The sequence below is a fragment of the Hyperoodon ampullatus genome, assembly GCF_949752795.1.
Source record: "Hyperoodon ampullatus genome assembly, chromosome: 1".
Classification (NCBI taxonomy): domain Eukaryota; kingdom Metazoa; phylum Chordata; class Mammalia; order Artiodactyla; family Ziphiidae; genus Hyperoodon; species Hyperoodon ampullatus.
The window spans coordinates 128,136,791-128,156,473 of record NC_136914.1 but is presented as its reverse complement, the minus strand read 5'-3'; the positions used below and the strand labels follow the sequence as shown (position 1 = coordinate 128,156,473).

The 19,683-nt window shown below is 55.4% G+C and overlaps 1 protein-coding gene across 1 annotated transcript in view; it reads left to right on the top strand.

The window, feature by feature from the left end:
- Positions 1–19,683, top strand: part of SORCS2 (sortilin related VPS10 domain containing receptor 2) — a gene marked incomplete at both ends in the record, with an annotated part of 488,460 nt that overhangs the window by 408,503 nt on the left and 60,274 nt on the right. Inside the window, 4 exons of the mRNA XM_079717755.1 lie at positions 3,533–3,606; positions 7,757–7,821; positions 11,495–11,613; positions 14,343–14,432. Of these exons, the coding sequence (XP_079573881.1) occupies positions 3,533–3,606; positions 7,757–7,821; positions 11,495–11,613; positions 14,343–14,432 (348 nt within the window). The remainder of the gene's footprint in view (positions 1–3,532; positions 3,607–7,756; positions 7,822–11,494; positions 11,614–14,342; positions 14,433–19,683) is intronic.

Here is a 19,683-nt window from a genome sequence, read left to right as displayed (position 1 = left end):
ACCTTTGCAAGGAGGAATCACTCACGCAGGGGCCGGTCTGCAATCCTGCAGCTGCGGGGAAGAGGGAGAGAACGTTTTCCTGAAATTTCTCTCCTAGGCAGTCGGGGAATCTGTAGTTTTCAGGGCTGCTGTTCGCAAGGGGGAAAGGCGATTCGGACACCCCAGATTGACAATGTGGGCAGGAGCAGGACTGAACAGGATCGCAGGGCCAAGAGGGAGTGTTACGCTCACATCTGCAGTCTCCGTCTCGCCCCGGGCAGCTCTGTCTAGGAGGACGGTGGGCATGACGCTCAGTCCGGGGGCTTCAGAGCCTCAGTTCAGCGCACGCCTTGCCTGAGTGAGGTCCTGACATGCGGGACCCGCTTGAACCCTCCTGACCTCCTGAAGGAGGATGTCACCCATTTTACAACTGAGAAAAGCCGAGGTTCACCTGGGTGACTCCAGAAAGGGAGGGCAGGGATCTGAGCCCAGGTGTGCCGGCCCCAAACTTGGGAGACAGGGGCCTGGGTTTCCGTGTTGCCGTTGGGGACTGCCCAGCCATTCTGGAGAGGAAGGAGGAGGCCAGGCCTCCTCCAGCAGGAGAGGGACCACTCCCCATCCCATTAGCCTCCCAAATAGAGCAGACAGAGGGCCACCATGTGAGCAGAGCTGCCACCACCTGCTTAACTCTTCCCTGACTCCCCACCCCTGAGAGATGAAGTCACAGCTCTGCCACATCCTCAGCATCTGGCTGTGAGCCTTACTTTTGCACAGACTGAGGCCCAGCACCTGGAGGCCGACTTGCTGTTTGCTGAACACCTGCTGTTTGCTGAGCACCTCCCACCCCCCTACATCCTGCTCCCAGGCCTGTGCTCGGGAACTCCCTCCCCCTGGAAGGGCCTCTGCCCTCCTCTGCCTGCAGACATGCCCACGACCCCGATGATGCACTGATGCCAGGCAACAGGCAGTGTCCAGGGAGGAACAAGGAACCTCCAGATGGCTCACGGAGGGACCCTAACACAGGGAGCTGGTCACAAAGGCATCGGAAGGGCAACAGGAGCAAAACAGGATGGCGGTTTACCCCCAGAACAGAGGCTGCAGACATCCCCGCCACCCCTGGGCTGGAGGGGAGGGGAAGGGTATGTGGGGGCCAGGGTCCCTCATGCGCTCACATGTGTGTATGTGTGTGTATGCACGCTCCAGCCCCATGGGGCCAGGACCCAACAGGCCCCGGCTCCCCGCCTACCACCAGGCCCCAGTGAGGACTGGAAGGTTCAGGGGGCAAGTGAAAGTACGTGTTTGCTCGTGTGTGTGCGTATGTGTCTGTGGGTGTGTGCATGCGTAGTTGTGTCTCTGTGTTTGTGTGTGTTCACACATGTGTGCATGTGTGTAAGCACGTGCACTTCTGTGTCTGGGGGCCGGGTGGCACATGCGCTTGTGTGTCTCCCTGTGTATATATGCTTGAGTGTGTGAGCTTGCGTGTATATGTGTATCTGTGCACATGTGGGCCTCTGTGTGTCTGTCTCCATGTGTGCATGTCAGTGAGTACAGGTATGCATTGTAGGGGTGCTCGCACACGTGTTTCTGTGTGAGCTGCCCCAGGGCCCTGGGCACCATCCTCCCTCCTGCTCCCCCAGCGTCTGGCAGGTGTCTGGGCTCAGGGACAATCCTTTGCCTTCGGGTCTGTCGTTTCTCCTCCTGGACCACGAGCTTTGCAGACGCAGGACCGGCTGTGGCTCAGCCCCGGAGCTCTGGGCTGGGGAGCCTGTGCTGTACTTGGCTTCTCTTGGCCTCCAGGGCGTGGAGACGCATCTGGGAAAGCACCAGGGCTGTGATGGGGAAGCTCACAGCCATCACAGCCACCTCTTGCACATCACACTGGATCCCAGGGCCTTGGTTTAAGAAATGCAGCTATTGAGGGGCTTCCCTGGAGGCGCAGTGGTTAAGAATCCACCTGCTGATGCAGGAGACACAGGATTGAGCCCTGGTCCAGGAAGATCCCACATGCTGTGGAGCAACTAAGCCCGTGCGCCACAACTACTGAGCCCGCGCGCCACAACTACTGAGCCCGCGTGCCTAGAACCCATGCTCCCAACAAGAGAAGCCACCGCAGTGAGAAGCCCGCTCACCTCAACAAAGAGTAGCCCCTGCTCGCGGCAACTAGGGAAAGCCCGCATTCAACAACGAAGACCCAACGCAGCCAAAAATAAATAAATTAATTTAATTTAATTAATAAATTTATAAAAAAAGAAAAGAAAAGAAAAGAAATGGAGCTATTGAGTCCCAGAGGAGGTTGGTGCAGGATGGAGCAGACGCTCCAGTGTGCGTGCTCCCCCACCCCACCCTGTCCTGTGATCCCCAGAGAGCTGTCCCCTCCCTCCCCTTCAGGTCTTGCCCTGTGGCCCCTGCAGGCGTTTCCCAAGCCCACTCTGCTTGCTTGAGGCTCTGTCCCCACCCAAGGTCCCCAGGTCAGAGCCCTAGACGCCGCCTCCCCCTTCCCTCCTCCCAGGACCTGTTCAGCTCTCTAAACAGGCCCCTTCCGGAGCCCTTTCCTCCTCTCCATGAGCCTGCAGCCCAGGGCCGGACCGAGGCCTGACCTCCTTGGGGCCTCCCTGCCTCCGCCCCACGGCAGATGGCCTCAGCCCTCCTGAGAGCCTCATCTTGTCCAGCGGCCTGGTGGTGTCAGGCAGGGCTGGCTGTGTACTTTACAGGGTCCAGTGCAAAATGAGAAACGTTTAAATATTGGGACAAACCCTTTCTTCCATGGTCTCTCTCCAGCTGTCACGGTGTCTTTATGAGCTACTAATGTCATACTCCCTGTGCACAGGGACACAGGCAGGGCTGACGCAGACCTCTCAGGCTCCCAGGGCCTCAGGACTCAGCGCACAGCCACCCAACCTTGACCCTCCCCAGGCCCAGGCCTCCCCCAGGGGTGGAAGGCGGCAGCGGCCCTGGAGGCGCTGGCAGAGCCGCAGGAACCTGGGCTCCGAGCCCCACACCAGCTCATTGCTCCGTCCGGCTCTGCTCACAGATCTCGAGTTCAGAGATAAAATGATTAGGTCCTTCAAGTTAGCGACCGCAGAGCATTAAACCCCAAGCACAGGCCCTGGGCTACCGTAGCGGTCAAGGCCCCATCCAGGCTTCAGAGGTCTCTTCTGTGTCCTGACCTGACCGTCTCACCTTTCCTGCTCCCTCCTCCAGAGCGCCCTCCCTCCGCCCCACGTGCATAAAGGACATTCAGGTCCCTCCTGGGTGCCTGCACTCAGACACACCTCCTCCGGGGACCTCTGCCCCTGTCTCTGGGCTCCTACCAGCTGGCCTGGGGTCGAGACTGGCCCTTTATGGAGCCCCCGTGCCTGACCTTCTGCCTCTTGGAGGCTGGTCTGCACCCACCTGGAGCACAGGGCCTGCCCCCAACAGGTCCTCGCCAGGTTGGACAGGACCGGCCAGCCTCCACCAGGGCAGTCATCATCCAGGGGTGATGCAGCTCTCAGAAGAGGCTCACTCCTCATGTCATGACCAAACTTTTCTCTCTCCTCCTTCTACCCTAAAGCTCTACGTATCGTCTGACCTGGGGAAGAAGTGGACTCTTCTGCAGGAGCGAGTGACCAAAGACCATGTGTTCTGGTGAGCATGCCCCCGCCAGGACCCGGGGAGCCCCGGCGAGGCCAAGTCAGCCCCCTCAGCCCCCAGCTCAGGTCCCCCACCTTCTCCTCTCTGCCCCAGCCCTGCCCTCCTCATCCCAGGGGGGCCTCCGGGGCGTCCTCTCTGCTCTGCTGGGACAGCATAGGAAAGGGTTGAGAGCTGGGGCTTGGTGTCACTCAGGCCACATGCGCACCCACGAACCAGCTGTGCAGTTTCGCACACGTGAATCTCCCTCTCTGGACCTCCGATTCCCCCATAGTAGGGAGAGGCACTAATGCACATAGAGCTGGCCCAGTGCCCGACACACAGCAGGCCCACTGTCCCCCTCCCCACGGACACCCCTCCCCCTCCCCCCTGCCCCTGCCTCTCCTGTCCTGGTCCCGACTCAGCCCCCCGCTGACGGCCCAGCGGTGCAGCCTCTCCTGCCCCATGGCTTGCTCGGCCCCTGCCAGTCTTGGACCCTCATTCCTGCCCCAGCCGGTGCCCGGACCCCCTCCGCCTTGGTGTCATCTCTTGGGAGCCACTCAACGATCGATTTGCGTGGAGCTCTAGTCTCACTGCCCCAGCGAGAGGCTCCGGTGCTCAGGAAACACCTGTTGGATAAGCGAGTGAGGCCCGCGAGCATGAGACATGGACGAGGTCCAGGGCTTCTGCAGAGGGAGCAGAAGCCAAAGGCGGGGCTCAGAGCCCACGCTGGCGCCCCTGACCCGGCTGCCACCCACCCCCAGCCTGAACCACCTCTGGAGATGCATGAAGTGACACACGTGCTTTTTCCACCAAATTGCGTTTTCCTGAGTGTGAAAATGACACACACTCACATCCTCTCCTTTCTTATCTCATTTGGGCTGCACACGTACGCCCAGGCCTCCCAGCCAGGCACAGCCCTGCGTCCCCAGGACAAACACTGTGGGAAGAGCTTCCCGTCCCTGTCCTGTTCCTTCTGCATCTTCATGCTAATCGGGGTTAGCAACTAGTTTGCAGACTTAGGGCCACAGCCTGAAGGGAAGCTTTGGTCTCGCCTCTGGAACAACGGCCTGGGGCTGTGCCTTCCGCCGCGGGGCAGGGGGTGGGGGAGTGTGAGGGCTCCCTCCACGTGGCCGCCCTCGAGATGTCCCGGGTCCTTCCTCGGAAACTGGAGCGCGGCATCAATCACAGGCCCTGTCATTCTTGTCAACTGTTAGCCCGCAGGGGCTCAAGGAGCTGGGGAGGGGGGCCAGGAGGTGGGGTTCCTGAGCAGGGCGGCCTGGGAAGTTGGCAGGTCAGGACTGGGGGGACTGGCGGGGAGCGGTTCTGCCAGTGTTTCCAGTCCCAGGGAGACCCCTGGGGCCACAGAGAGAAACAGCCCGAAGACACTGAAAGCCAAGTTGGTGCTCATTCAGACACGTGGTTATCACGGGCAAATCAAATTATGTCTTCCCCCAGGTTTCTCAAATTGCTCCAAGTCGTTATGCGAGAGGAATAATCACGCCAGACACTTGTCTGCTCGAGGCCCAGGAGTCTCCCTGGGAACGTGGTGACAACACAGGGACGGGCGCCTCTTGTAAACAGTGAATAATGCTGTTTTGACAGCACTTCCAAGGCGCTCTCTGTCCTTGAACTGACAGCGGGAATCGGAAGCCCCGTGTTCTGTCTGAGACTCAGACCCTTAATGTTTTGAGAAGCTTAAACAAGTGAGCTCCTTAGACTGGCCTCATGGGGCCATGGCCGGGGGCTGGGAGACCTACTATGTTCTGGGCCCACGAATGCCCTGACACGTCGCCTCCCTGCTAGTCTCTCAATGGCACTGGGACAAAATTATAAGGACCGCCCAGCAGCAGCCACATTGTGAACACTGACTGTGCACCAGGCACCAGACCTCGGGTCCGAGTGCATCCTCTTACGAGATCCACACAACGGCACCCAACTGTCTTCCCCTCACGTTACAGAGGGGGAAACGGCAGCCCAGAGAGGCCAGGGCATTTGTCCTAGGTCATGGGCCATGGCTGCCTCTGTCCGTAGCCAGTGACCTTGCCCTTGGCCTCTCTGCCGGGCAGTCTGGCCGCCTGCACTTCCCCAGGCGTTTCCAATTCTTCCTCCCGCCTCGAACCCAACCTCGCCCGTAAAGCCTCAGCCTTCCGCTTCCATGAGCTCCAGTGCCTGCCCAGGTGTGAGGCAAGTGGCAGTACTTCTGTCCTGAAGGGAGGTGAGGGGAAGACAGAGTTCATCCCACAGCAGCCCTGGTGGTGGTGTCTTAGAGGGTTTACCAGAACTGTTTGCATCAGAGCTTCCCTTAGCATCCAAAGGAGTAGCAATCAACGCCCCGTGCTCTTTGTTGAGCCTGCATGGCCACAGGTCTTCTCATGTGACTGCTGTTTCTAAATAACAGACCAAGGGCCTTCCCCAAATACTATCTTTGGGGACCTTGACAAACAAGAAGGCCCAGGGCTCAATGCTTGTCGTTTCCCACAGGGAGCCAGGCTTCATCTGAGGTGTGTAAATGCAGTTTCACGTGGTCTTCAAAACCCGTGACAAAGGGTTTCTGGGGCAGGGACCTCAGGCTCACTGTGTTCCCTGCCTGGTGCAGGGCCTGGTGTGGGCGTGCTGGGAAGTGGCAGGGGAGAGGCTCCGATGGAGAGTGAGAGAGAGAGGGAATGAGAGCGTGAGTGAGTGGATGAGTGACAGGCCGAGTGTCATGACCCCATTTACAGATGATGGATGGTCAAACTAAAATTCCATCTGCCCAGCGGAGGACCGGTCAGTGCTCCTGGTAAAGGGAACAATGTCTCTCTTTATTCAGAAAAGAGAGGAAAATGTCAGGCAGGAGACCTCCTTCCAAGGAGCTTACAAATGGTTTATTCACAAAACCGAAATCAACACTTCACCTTGTGATGGAGACTCTATGGAAAGTCAGAGTGATTTATGCTGGCAGCCACATTTGAAACATCACAGACTGCACATCCCGCCACGGGGAGCATTGTGGATTTCTCCTGGCCCCCTGGGACCACCTGGGCCCTGGAGGAGGTGAAGCACACAGGCACCCTGGTGCCAAGCCCGTTAGGAATTGGGTTGAGAACTGAAAGAGGCTGTCAGTGGCGGGGACTGAGCACTCAGTGGCAGGGACGTCTCATTGGCCTGGAGGGGCCACGGGGATGCCTGTCCTGGGTGCTGAGTGGCCATGGGAAGTGACCTCTGCATCAGACTCTCAGTTTGTTCTTTGGCAAAGTCAATGTGCTGCCTCAGATCACTGTCCCTGAGAGGGTCGGCTTGGTGGATGGAGTTTAATAGTCATACCGGCTGGAATGTACCTCATAACAAATACAATCAGCTCCCCACACCCAGGACGTCCCGGGTGTTCTTGCTCAGGAGATGGCTGAAGTAGATAGAAGGTTCTAAAGGGAGCTGATATACAGAACATGGCAGGAGATGACAGTCCAGTTGATACCTGGAACTGGTAACATCTGGGAAATCCTGGACCACATCACATCATCCATTGAAAAACCTGCACTTCACCTCCTGGGTGCCAGGCCCTGTGCTGGGCTGGCGGGGGTCAGTGCCGTCGCCAGCTCCCCTGGAGGATGCAGCCCAGTCCCTGCCCCCCCAGGGTGTGTCTTCGTCCCGTTCTTCTCGGGCCTTGTTGAATGCTCCGTCGTGGGCAGCCACGGTCCCCCTGTGCTCCATGCACTGCCCGAACCCCTGGAGCAGTGTGGTCAAGGGAGGGGCCAGTGGCTGAGAGCAGTGCCTTCCCAAGGATGTACTGTGAAGGGGGCACGAAGGGGAGCAGAGACAAGGGAGAAGGACCCTGGTGTGAATCCGGGTCTGCGCCCTCTGGGGAGTTCTGATCACTAACACACATGCGCACATACACACACATACACACACCTACACGTGCACACACACCTCCGCGCACGGATGTGAAAGTCTTCTCTAAACTACTCTAAACGGAAGAATGCCCAGCAAACCCTGGGCCCTGCAAGACAGAGGCCGGGGCTCCATCGGCCTCCCAGGAGCAGGTGGGCTCTCGGGAAGGACTGTGTCCTCTGAGCCCCAGATCCTGGAGGCCACGTGGCTGCCTGGGGCTCGGGGACCACACAGGCCGTGCGAGAAGGGCTTGGGGGCTCCATTCCCAACGCCAACCTCAGCCATTCTTTTCCAGGGCTGTCTCTGGAGTGGACACTGACCCTGACTTGGTCCACGTGGAGGCCCAGGAGCTCGGAGGAGGTAAGCCGGGAGGGTACAGGAGCCAGGCGCCCCACGTCTGCTCGCCCCGTGGCCGGCTCAGCTGCCCTTGCCCTTCGTGGCTGGCCCTGCACGGCTGACCTTGCTGTGTTACGATGTGGCATAATTTTAAATGTGCTTGTTTTCCAAGTGGGGATAAACTGAAGTCAAGGAGCTCCACTCCAGTGGCAAAGTCTATTGAGAGGACGACTTGTTCTGGCTCCTGAGCATTGAGTGTTTCCCCATCTCTCAGCGCCCACCCTGCCCCCCACCAAGCTTGCTGAGTGCTGAGGTAGGGCAGGGCCTCCGGTGGCTCCCCCCGTCCAGTGGGGCAAGGAACTTCGTGGCCGATGAGCCCAGGGGCCGCGCATGCTATGAGAAAGGTCCTCTGTGCTCCTGAAGGAGTGGCACTGGCGGCAGAACCATGGAATGTTCTAGAACATCAGAGCCGAGAGGACCTGTAGATTGTGCCTTCATTCAACAAACACTCACTGAGTCCCCTGTGGACCAGGTCCAGGGCTGACCCTGCTGGGGATGCAGCAGGGTCCCCAGGAGGGTCAAGAACAAGACACAGCCCTGCTCCTTGCCTGGTGGGGCGTCCTGGTGGTTTCTCTCAGAGTGGAGACCTGGGCAGGGTCACACCTAACCGACAGTGGGAGCTGACAAGTGCAAACAGCTGTCCCCTGGCTGGGCCATACTGTGTGGAGCGTAGGTTCAGTGGTGCCAGGCACCGGAGTCCTGGCTGGCGACAGAAGCGCTGGCGTTAGCTCCCTGCCCGCCACGTGCCAGCCACACGACCCTGGAAGTGACCCTGCACCTCGGCCTCCTTGGCTGTGAAATGGGCCCCATACATGGTGCTCAGCCTGGGGACGTCGTGTGTCAATGTGTGCTGGGTCCCTTTACCACGTCCAAGCCCTCAACTCTTCCCTGGACCACCCCCCATCCTGCGGGGATGTCATTGTTGCTTCAGCTTCACTGACCAGGAGCAGAAAGCTCACAGAGGCTCCAGGCTTGCCCCAAATCACAGGGTCACGGGCCGGTACAGACCACAGCCCCACCATCCTCCACACACAAATCCAAAAGCATCCAGGCCATACTCATGGCGACCTGATCCCCAGCAGGGCTCAACGCAGCAGAGGCGGGTGATGTCTCGTGATCTCCCACCTCCAGCGAGGAGGAAGGCCAGGCCTCCATCCTCAACAAGGGGCGCCGTTTTCACCCAGTGATGATTCCACACAGCCCACCTACCCCGGGGGAGGAGGGACCCTGAGCCTAGCAGCTGTGACGTGCACGTGAAGAGCCCCCAGGATGGAGCAGTGTCCCTCCCCCGTCTCCCCTACCTCCAGCCACCCCAGCCCGAGAGTCCTGTTAGAACCCAGTCCAGCCAAACTTGGTGGCACAGCATCCGGGCCTTTAGGACCCACCCCACTCACCGGCCCCACCTACCCTCCGGCCAGCCTGAGCTACGGGCCATTCCCCAAGGTCACCTTACACCTGTCCTCGCCCCTGCAGGAAGGCTGCTCCCCATCTGTCCACCTTGAATGTCTTTCTTGGGCTGCCCACCACCTCCTCTGGGCTCCACAGCACCCGGACTGCCCTGTCACATCTCTGCACACTTCCCCGGGCCTGGAGCTCCTTGGGGACAGGGCAGGGCCTGATCGATTCACCTCTGTGTCCCCAGTAGAGCCACCAAATGACTAAGCACATGACCAGGTGCCAGTCGCCCTGAGCAGATGCTGGGCCCCTGCGCTAACGTGGCAGGACCCTGCGGCCACAATCTGTGCTGTGGACACGAGGACGCTCACTGCCTGTCACACCACGTTGTCACTGTTGGTCTGTCTGCCTCTCCCCAGAGCTGCAGCTGGTGCCGGTTCATGAGAGCCAAGCGTCCACCTCCCTTCTCAGCCCCGTGGTCAGAAACTTCATCTCGGCAGCTTGAGAATGCCCCCCTCCCGGGGTGGGGCGGTGGTTTACACCAGAGGAATTGGCAAGCGCTGTGAATCGGCATTTCTCCCACTGCACAAACCTTCAGCCCCGTGAAAGGGGGTCTTTGTCTGTCTCATTGGCAGTAGAGCTGGAACAGGGAGGGATGAGTGAACAAATGAATGAATGAATGCATGAATGAGTGGGCAAGTGAGTAAATGAATGAATGAACGGGTGAGTGAGCAGATGGCCCACTTTGAGTCTGGCCTGGGCTCAACTCCACGGCGTGCCCAGCCAGGCAAGCCCATGACAGGAAATTCAGTGTTGACCACAGGGAGTGACCAGGCCGTTCACAGGAGAGATGGATGGTGCAGGAGGGGCCATGGCACAGCCGTGGCTGATTGCGGGCCTACTGTGCACACGGTCTCCTAGACACTAACCTGCTCTTCTGACGTGGGCATTAATACCCACGTTACCGTGGAGGAGCTGAGACCCAGGGGACCCTGCCGGTGAGTTAGGGCAGGTCCTCCGGCCCCCAGCCCCACCCCCTGGCACTCTCCATGCTGCCCGGCCACCCAAGGCTGTGGGCAGGATGTGCCCCGAAAGCGCTGACATCTCTGAGCGCCCTGGCTGGGCTCCATTTGGTCCCCATGGTTAAATGCCGCTCCTGCCCAAAAGCGGTAGAGATGAGCTCCCCCGGGGCGCAGGCTCCAGGCTTTTGTGCAAGTCCGCTGGGGCCCCCAACCCAGGAAACAGAGGGCTTGATGTAAGAGCAGCGGCTGCCTGGCAAAACAGGGGTTCAACTTGCTTGATCGTAGATATTTCTAAAGGGATGAAAGTGTTTGTCTAAAGTTAGAGGGGAAAGAACCCCTGAGTCCTACCCACACCCACCCGTTTAAGTTGGAGAGACTCCAGGAGGGTGGGAGGGGTCCCAAGTCGTGATGGGTGCCATGGATGCCTGCCATGGCCCTGCACTGTCCCTTCCCTGGGTGACCACATGCACCCAGCTTGCCCAGGGAAGGCTGGTGGGTGGGAGATGTGTGTGTGGGGGTCTCCTGCCCACCATCTCTCCGGATGGCTCCGAGGTCCCTCTCCCAGACAGAGGATACAGGTGGCCACGGATGTGCAGGTGCCGTGCCTAACCTTAACCCTAAGCCAGGGGCAGAGGGTGCATGGGACAGAATGTGGATCAAGTCCTTCACTCACACGGCAGTGCCCCCCTGCACGACTTTAGCCTGGGGTCAGCAAACGCTTTCCGTCAAGGCCAGCTAGTAAACAGTTTAGCTTGGCTGGCCGTGTGGTCTCTGCTGCCAGTGACTGCCATTGTATGGTGAAGGCACCGTGGGTGACGCGTAAACCAGCAGGCACTGCCGTGTTCCAGTGAAACTTCCTTTAGGAAGAGCTGGAGGCAGTCCGGGTGGCCCTGAGGTAGACAAGTCTCCTAACCTTGCTCAGCCACAATTTCCACATCTGGAAGATGGGACCATCGCTGCATGGTCCTGAGTATTAAAAGAACTCCTCGCAGTAGAGCGCCTGGCACAGAGCTGCCCCCGCTCAGCAGCAGCTGTAATCACAGGGCACACCGTTTAAAATTCAGACCCACAAACAAAACCGGCAGCAGTGGTGTCAGAACGCAGACCGAGACAAAAAGGTTCAGCACTTAATCATGTCTGAGACTGTGTCTGACTCCTTCAGCTAGAGTCTGAGTCTTTGAGATTTCATGCACCGCGTGGCTGGCTCTTATCTCCTGCAGGTTTTCGGTACGTCACCTGCCAGATCCACAATTGCTCCGATAAGACGCTGGCAGTGCCGTTCGCGGGCCCCATTGACCACAGTTCTCTGACCGTGCAGGACGATTACATCTTCGTTAAGGTGAGGTTCCTGCTGGGGCTCTTGGAAATTGGCAATAGGTGTGGAATATAAGCCACTTGGGGGAAAATGGAATCACTCAAACAGGAAGCAATAAAATGGCTATTTTACTTTCAAGTGCCACTTAATTCAGTTTCCCCTGCCCCTGTGATGGTGGTGGAAGGCACCCCCCAAACCCCATAAGGCCAAAACACAGGGATGCCACCTGCTCCCCCCTTCTGCCCACTATGAACTTCCCACAGCCCAGGGCCCCCAAGCCCAAACCTGTTTTGTTCCATCTGGTTCCAGTGACTTTGAAATGATATTCAAAGCTATTGTCTCTGGTCATTTCTCTTGGCCACCAGGCATCAGCTATCCACAGCCCAGGGACCAGGCCCTGCTGCCTGTACACACGGGTACTCAGATCACAGTTGGGACCACCATGTGGTCTGACTGTTCAGACACTCCAGGAAGCAGCTGGTCATACCACTTCTTGATTACTTCCACCGATGAGGAGCTCACTCCTTCTAAAACAGCCTACCCCTCTCCTGGATAGCTCAAATCTTTTGGAAATGTCATTCCAGCACTGAGACGAAGTGTTTCCTCTACTCTCATCCAGTGACCCCTGCTCCGCCCTCTAGGACCCCATGAGACAAATACAAAGGCTCCTATGAAGATGGCCCCTTAGGGACAGCCGCTGGTGTTCTCTCCCCTGAAGGCTCCCCCGTCTCAGGGATGTTTCATCACCCCAGGTGCCCTTCTCCACACGCAGAGTGTACCAGGGCCTCCTGTGGATTTGGGGGCTGGAACTGGCAGGGTGCGTCATGGCCCCCATTAGAGCAGGCAAGGCAAGAGGCTCCTGCCACCATTGGCCCTGATTCCCAGCCCCGCCCCCGACTCCCAGCCCCACCCCCATTCTCCTTCACCCTCTGCTGATGCCCAGCCCCACGGCTTCCCATCCCTTCTGTGTGTTTGCACCAACTGTTCCCTGGGCGTGGACCGCTCGTGCCCCCTTCTCCACCTCCTCCCCCAACACTGTCGTGCACCACCTCCTCCAGGAAGCCTTCCCTGACTTCCACTCTACTTCAGGCCCACAGGTTGCCTCTTTGGAGCGCCCCCAGCTCTGTGCCTTCCTCTGTGACAGCCAAGCCACACTGTCGTCCTTTACTGTTTACTGTAGACCCTGCAGTCTGGTGTGGGTGGGGGCTCCGGGTCTGTTCTCAACACTGCTGTCTTCCCAGCACCTCCCATTGTGTTTCTGCAAATACCTACCAAGGTTTGGAGCAATGACAACATTGGCTTCTCTGACAACCGTATCTCACGTTGAGTGTTTTCTAAATGTTGTGATTGTCTGGTCTGCCAGCGCCCCAAGCCTGAGACCCCGGGGGCACAGCTGTGGCTAGACAGGTTGGGCTGGTCCTCGTGCAGCAGTAGGCACCATGCACCACGGGGCCCCAGGATAGGGTGCAGGGCTCAGTTAGAGGTGCTGGGAAGGCCTGGCCGAGGGTGGGCCATGGGAGGGGGATTGGGGAGGATAGAAGATGCCAGATCGGGTGCTGTCGGGAAGTGGGGCCACGCTGTAACTGGGCTGCTCAGTGACCTGGTCTGGAAGGAGGGGGCTCAGGAGGCTGAGCCGTGATGGTGAAGGAGCCGCCCCCACGCGCTCAGCCTGGACGGTGCGCGGTCATCGCTGGCTGGTCTGTGTGCAGATGTGATAACGGCTGGCTCTCAGCTCTGTCACAGAGGCCTGGTCTGCCGCTGGTGACACTGTCTGTGTCCGACGGGGAAAGGCGCAGCCCGCAGTGCATGCCCGGCCGGGGCCAGAGGTCAGGGGCCGCCGTGCCCTGTCCAGCTCCCAGCCCACTCCCTCTCCCATCACCCGTTTGCCCCCTTGTTCCTGTCTTCCCTTCTCAGCCCCTCCTCCTTGCTGCTGCCCCAAAGAAGCACATGCTGCTCTTTTCCTGGGTCTTCTATTATATCCCGTGAGAGACAAGTTACTCCATCTCTGGGCCTCACTTTTCTCATCTTTAAAATGGAAATGATCACAGGTCGTGGAGTTGTTGGTTTTGATACCGATGAGCTGTTTGGGGCAGTGCTGGCCACATGACTGTCTCAGGAGTGTTGCCTCTCGTATTGTTTCTCTTGCCTCGTGGTCTGGTGGTCATCTTTTGTGGCTTGAGCTTACCTTTGGCCTGTCTCTTCCTCCAGTCAGTGGCTCACCAAGTACTCTCCCTAAGAGGAGTTCTGGGGAGCAGAATTTTCTTCACCTTGTCTGTAACTCAGACGTAGGGAAGCCAGGTGCTGAGAGAGCATGGGGAAGGAGGTTAGTTCTAACTGAGGGAGGTGGAGGAAGACTTCCCAGAGGTGGGGCATTTGGTGTGGGGCTCTGAAGGATGACTAGGAGTCTGCCCATTTCAGGCAGAGCATGTATAAGCAAAGTAAAAGGGCATTTTCACCAGGATTTGTCTCGACAAGAAACCTAGTCCCGGGCTTCCCTGGTGGCGCAGTGGTTGAGAGTCCGCCTGCCGATGCAGGGGACACAGGTTCGTGCCCCGGTCCGGGAAGATCCCACATGCCGTGGAGCGGCTGGGCCCGTGAGCCATGGCTGCTGAGCCTGCGCGTCCAGAGCCTGTGCTCCGCAACGGGAGAGGCAACAACAGTGAGAGGCCCGCGTACCGCAAAAAAAAAAAAAGAAAAAAAAAGAAAAAAAAGAAACCTAGTCCCTTAAAAACTTATTTTTCCCCTCCTGTTAGGCAACCTCAACAAACCAGACCAAATACTACATCTCTTATCGTCGCAATGAATTTGTCCCGATGAAGCTGCCGAAGTATGCATTGCCAAAGGTATGAGTGGGTTCCCCATTCCCCTGGGCCCTGAGCCGGGTGCTAAGCCTGCCCTGACTCGTGGGGCTGCAGGGCTTTTGCACCTGTGCTTGGTGGTGGCCAGGTCAGGATGGATAAGAGCAAGTTACTCCCCCCTCCCCCTCCAGCTACTGCCCCCTCCCCCTCCATTCCATCCTCACATGTGCCAGCTTCATTCTGTCTTAGCGCCTCTGCCATGTTCCTTCCCTCTGCCTGGTCTTTCTTTTCCCCAGACTCCTGCGCATGTGATGTTTCAGACAAATGTCTCTTCCCACTGACCCTCCAGGCTGGTCCAGGCCTCGGTTTCCTGCTCACACCCGACCTTCCTCCTTCCTGACACTCAGGGTGCTGGGAACCCCGTGTCCGTCCTGCTTTCAACTGGAGTTTCCAGGGTTGGGGGGCAGTTTCTGTTTTATTCACCTCAGCATTCCAGCTGCATAGCATAGTGCCTGGTAGATAGTAGGTGTTCAATTAATGCTACTTCCTTCCCCTTGCCTGGCAGGCAAAGAAGGGGGATGTGGAGGCTGTCCAGACCCTGCCCCTGCCCTGCCTCAGGGTGAACTCCACAGCCCCCTCCCTACTGATATTTTATTCCAACTTTACAAAGGAGGTGATTGATGTTCAGAGAGGCTGAATATCTCATCTGAGGTCACACAGCTTGTAAGAAACCAAAGCAGGTTTCAAACAGAGGTCCAAGGTCCAGGTGAGTCTGAGACCAGTCTTCTGCCAGATCTCACTCCAGAGGATGGTCTCCATCCCATGTACATAATTCAGAAACGCAGATTGAAGCAGCCCTTCTCCCCCACATACTTATTGAGCATGAAATGTAAGCTAGGAACAGACGCTACAGCTGTGAGTCAGACACCCCGGTTTCCTGCCCTGGCTGGGTTTTCAGAGGAAACAGGCAGAAAGTCAAGCAAATAGACAAATGTGTGAAATAATTGCAAGCTGTGATTTGTACTGCGAAGGAAATGAGAGGCCGAGGCAGAGAGTGATGGAGGGTGGGGGAAGCTTCCCTAAAGGGGATGTTTCATCTGAAGCCCAGAGGTTGGGGGAAAGCTGTTCAGGTGTAGGACAGTGCAGGTGCAAAGGCCCTGGGGTAGGAGAGACCTGGCTGGAGGGTGGAGAGGAGGTGGATGCCCTGGCCCCTGCAGGCCCGGGGGCTGTGGCTTGCTGGAAAGGACTTGGATGCAGGAGCTGCTGCTCGGGACATCAGACCCCTCCTGAGCCAGAAATGGGAAAAGTTCCTGAGACTTTTAAAACCTTTTAAAAGCATCTCTATAGAAAAATAAAAGGAAGAGGGGGAAAAATGGAAAGGAAAGGAAAGAAAGAAAAGAAGAAATCTTAATAAAGTCCTTCTAGTGTTGGCTGAGTAAATAAATGAAAAGCTAATGGTTTCATTTATGGCAAATGCCTTTGGCATCTCTGGAGGGTGGGGGGCCCTTCAGCTTCTGAGAGGCTCTTCCTCTGCCACTGGGGGCTGCAGCATCAGCAGCATCCTTTGTCCTACTGTTGGTGGGGGTGGGTTGAGTGGACCCTTGGGTCTCTCCCTGCTCCCCTCTGGCACTGGGACCTGGGCAGATGCTGACCCTTTCCTGGGACGGGGGAGGCTGGACCAGCGGCCAGGCCATTTCTGAGGGTCTTCTGAGGAGACTGCAGCCACAAATCATGACCTCTGTGACCTTGAGCCCTGGCTGCACCTCCCTGGTCCGTGGCTGAGATGGCAGTGAGTGTTCTTGGTCTTTGGGGGCGTTTGCAGGAAGCACCACTGTGAGTCCCGCTGCAGGCCCTTGACAGCACGTGCTACCTGCTAGCTTCCCGTTTCTGCGGAAATCAGGGGTCATTGAAAAGAGTCGTGAGACTGTGATGCTAGTACTGCCCCCGCATCATAAGTGATGACAGAAACAGACATGCCCCTCCTGTCATCCGGTTTCAAGGGATGACCAGGAACCCACTTATATCAGTGGCATTTGCATTGGCACTACGTGTCCTCACTCGGGCGTCCTGCCTGGGACCCAGTGACAGGCAGTGGAGGACCGTGCACAAGTCAGGCTGCTCTCAGGGATCACCCACCCCCACCCCGAGTCCTGAAGGGTCCTCAAGACCACATTTGGTCTTTGCTGAGAACCTTGCCCATCCAGGGAGCTGGCTGCTTCATCTCCACCAAATTCAGGAGAGCAGCCAGACCCCAGTGTTCCCCCAACAACAGGAGAGCTAGCTAATTGAATTTCCTAATCAGATTTTGTTATTATAAGGTGAATTTGTAACTCCTGCCTGTTTCCTCCCCCCAAACCGCCCCCATCTTTTTTTTTTTTTCTTTAATTGCCCAAGTAACATCATGGAAACAATAGAAATCAGAGCAGAGGGGAGCTCACCACAGCCTCCCTCTCTCCCTCCCTCCCTCCCTCCCCCCCCAGCCCTGTTTGGTTTCCCTCGGTCCTGGGCCCCAAGCCAAGGCGACACTGCTGTAGCTGTATCATTGCAGACACTCTGTCTACAGCCTGGCTTTCACATGATGATGTCTCAGGAGAATTTTTCCCAAATGATACATGATATCCACCTTAAACAACTGCAAAACTTTCAACTCAGGAGACTGTACCTTGTTCAGCTAAGCCAGACTCCTGTTGTTTAGACATTTGGGTTGTTTCCATATTTCATAATTATAAACAGTGCTGCCATGAATATATTTGTACCCACAGGTATTTCTTTTTTTATTTTCTCAAGTCAGTCTAAGAAAAACTTCTGGACAAAGGATATAAATATTTGTGGAGCTTAGTTGCTTTCTAAAAGGGTTCCACCAGCAAAGTTAGAATAGACCAGTTTCAACACAGCTTTGCCAAATTTTGTGTTGTATCAATTCTATTTTCCTTATACTTAAAAAGGTATAAAAGGTACCATTCTGCTGTTTTAATTCACCTATCTCTGAAACCTATAATGGGTAAACAGTTTTTATTATATTTGCCAGCATCCTTTGCTTAAATTGTTTACTTGTAGAGATTTTTTTTAAAAATTACTCATGTTCCCTAACAGAAAAAAAAAAAAAAATAGGCAAAGGCTATAAACAGACAAAAGAGGAAAAATCCAAGTAACTATTGATTATATAAAAACATTCATAAGCAAAAAGTAAATGCAAATTTACATTAAAGTAAAAAATAGTCTTTTATCTGTAATATGTTTACATAAAATAAAATAAAACCCATAAAGCATAAGAATAAAGGAGGAAGTGACATCAGGGGAGAGGGTGGAGTGGAAAGCACAGGAGTCTGTCTTCTCACTTAGACAACAATCCACTGGCAGAATCTGCCTGATGTAATTGTTTTGGAACTCCGGAGTCTATTCAAAGGCTTGCAGCTTCCAGGGGAAGGCTTGCACCATAAATCAAGGTTAATATCCACAGTTTTAGTTCTTCCCAAGGAAGCAGCTACCCATCTCCCACTCCTGCCCCCCAGCTGCATATTCCTAGAGCAGCAGGCACACAGCTTGCCGGAGCCAGGGTGGGCATAGGACCTTGTCCTTAAATATTGGAACTTGCCCCCCAATATTGGGAGTCTGTGCTCTGATTGTTGATTGTTGCTTCTGATCATGCATGCAGACACCCAGGCACACAGCTATTATTGCAGCCACCACCAGCTGAAGCAGCTTCCAAGGGATTTAAAGGGCCATGTTACCAAGCCAAACTTGGGTCTACTCGCCCACATGCAGCAAAGCCAACCCACTGACGCCAGGTTGTGGTGAGGGAAAGTGCAGTGTTTATTACAGGGCACCAAGCAAGGAGTCCAGGCAGCTAGTGCTCAAAATACCTGAACTCCTGACAGGTTTCAGCAAAACATTTTTAAAGGCAAGGTGAGGGAGGGGCATCCCAGGGTATGTGATCAGCTCGTGTGCAATTCTCGTGGTTGATGGTGAGGTAACAGGGCAGGGTCATAGGGATTAACATTATTAATCCTTGGGCACCAGTAAGGATGGGGCAACATGCTCATGATCAAGTAGTTAACTTCTCCCATTTGGTGGTGGTACTAGCATCTGCAAAACAACTCAGAAAATGTGTATCAGATACTATTATCTATGTCCTTTAGAGAGGAGCTAAAGCAGAGCATATGGAGGAGGGGTCTGTCCTGGGAAGTCCCCACAGGGTCCTGCTCAGTTACAGCCAGAACCTGTTCCCACTGCCACCCCACCTTTATTTTCCTTCTTTTCCTTTTGGGAGCCATCATTTAAGGACTAGGACATTGAAAAGCAACCACACATATGGAGGAATTTAGAAAGTCACCAAGCATGCCCAGGAAAAAGCTCAGGCTCAGAGAAGACCTGAGGACTTGTTTACACCTCAGGCTGATTGCTGACACACAGATAGCCTGCAGCAATAAAATCTAAATAAAAAACAGCAAACCCTGAGGAAGGGAGAGAATCTGATTTCCAGAGTTACCCCATTATTAGATTCCAACATCCAGTTTTCAATAACAAAGAAACCACAAGGCAAACAAAGAAAGTACAATCCATTCAAAGGGGAAAATACCAATAGAAGTTGTCTCTGAGAAAGACCAGATGGCAGATCTACTAGACAAAGACTTGAATACAACTGTCTTCAAGATGCTCAAAGAGCTAAAGGAAATGTGGAGAAAACAATGTTCAAACAAATTAGAAATATAGGCATATCTCACTTTATTGTACCTTGTAGATATTGTTTTGTGTTTTTTTTTACAAATTATAAGTTTATGGCAACCCTAGCCCTGCATGGAGCAAGTCTATTGATGCCATTTTCCCAACAGCATTTGCTCACTTTGTGTCTTTGTGTCACATTTGGTAAATCTCACAATATTTCACATTTTTCATTATTACCATATTTGTTATGGTAAACTCTGATCAGTGATCTTCGGAGTTACTACTATAATTGTTTGGGGCCAACTTAATTGATAAATGTCGTGTGTGTTCTGACTGCTCCTCCAACCCACCATTCCTTCATCTCTCTCCCTCTCCTTGGACCTCCTTATTCCCTGAGACACAGCAACATTGAAATTAGGCCAATTAATACCCTTACAATGGCCTCTAAGTGTCCCAGTGGAAGGATAAGTCACACTTGTTTCACTTTGTATTAAAACCTAGAAATGATTATGCCTAGTGAGGAAGGCATGTTGAAAGCCAAGACAGGCCAAGAGCTAGACCTCTTGCACCAAACAGCCAGGTTGTGAATGCAAAGGAAAAGTTCTTGAAAGAAATTAAAAGTGCTACTCCA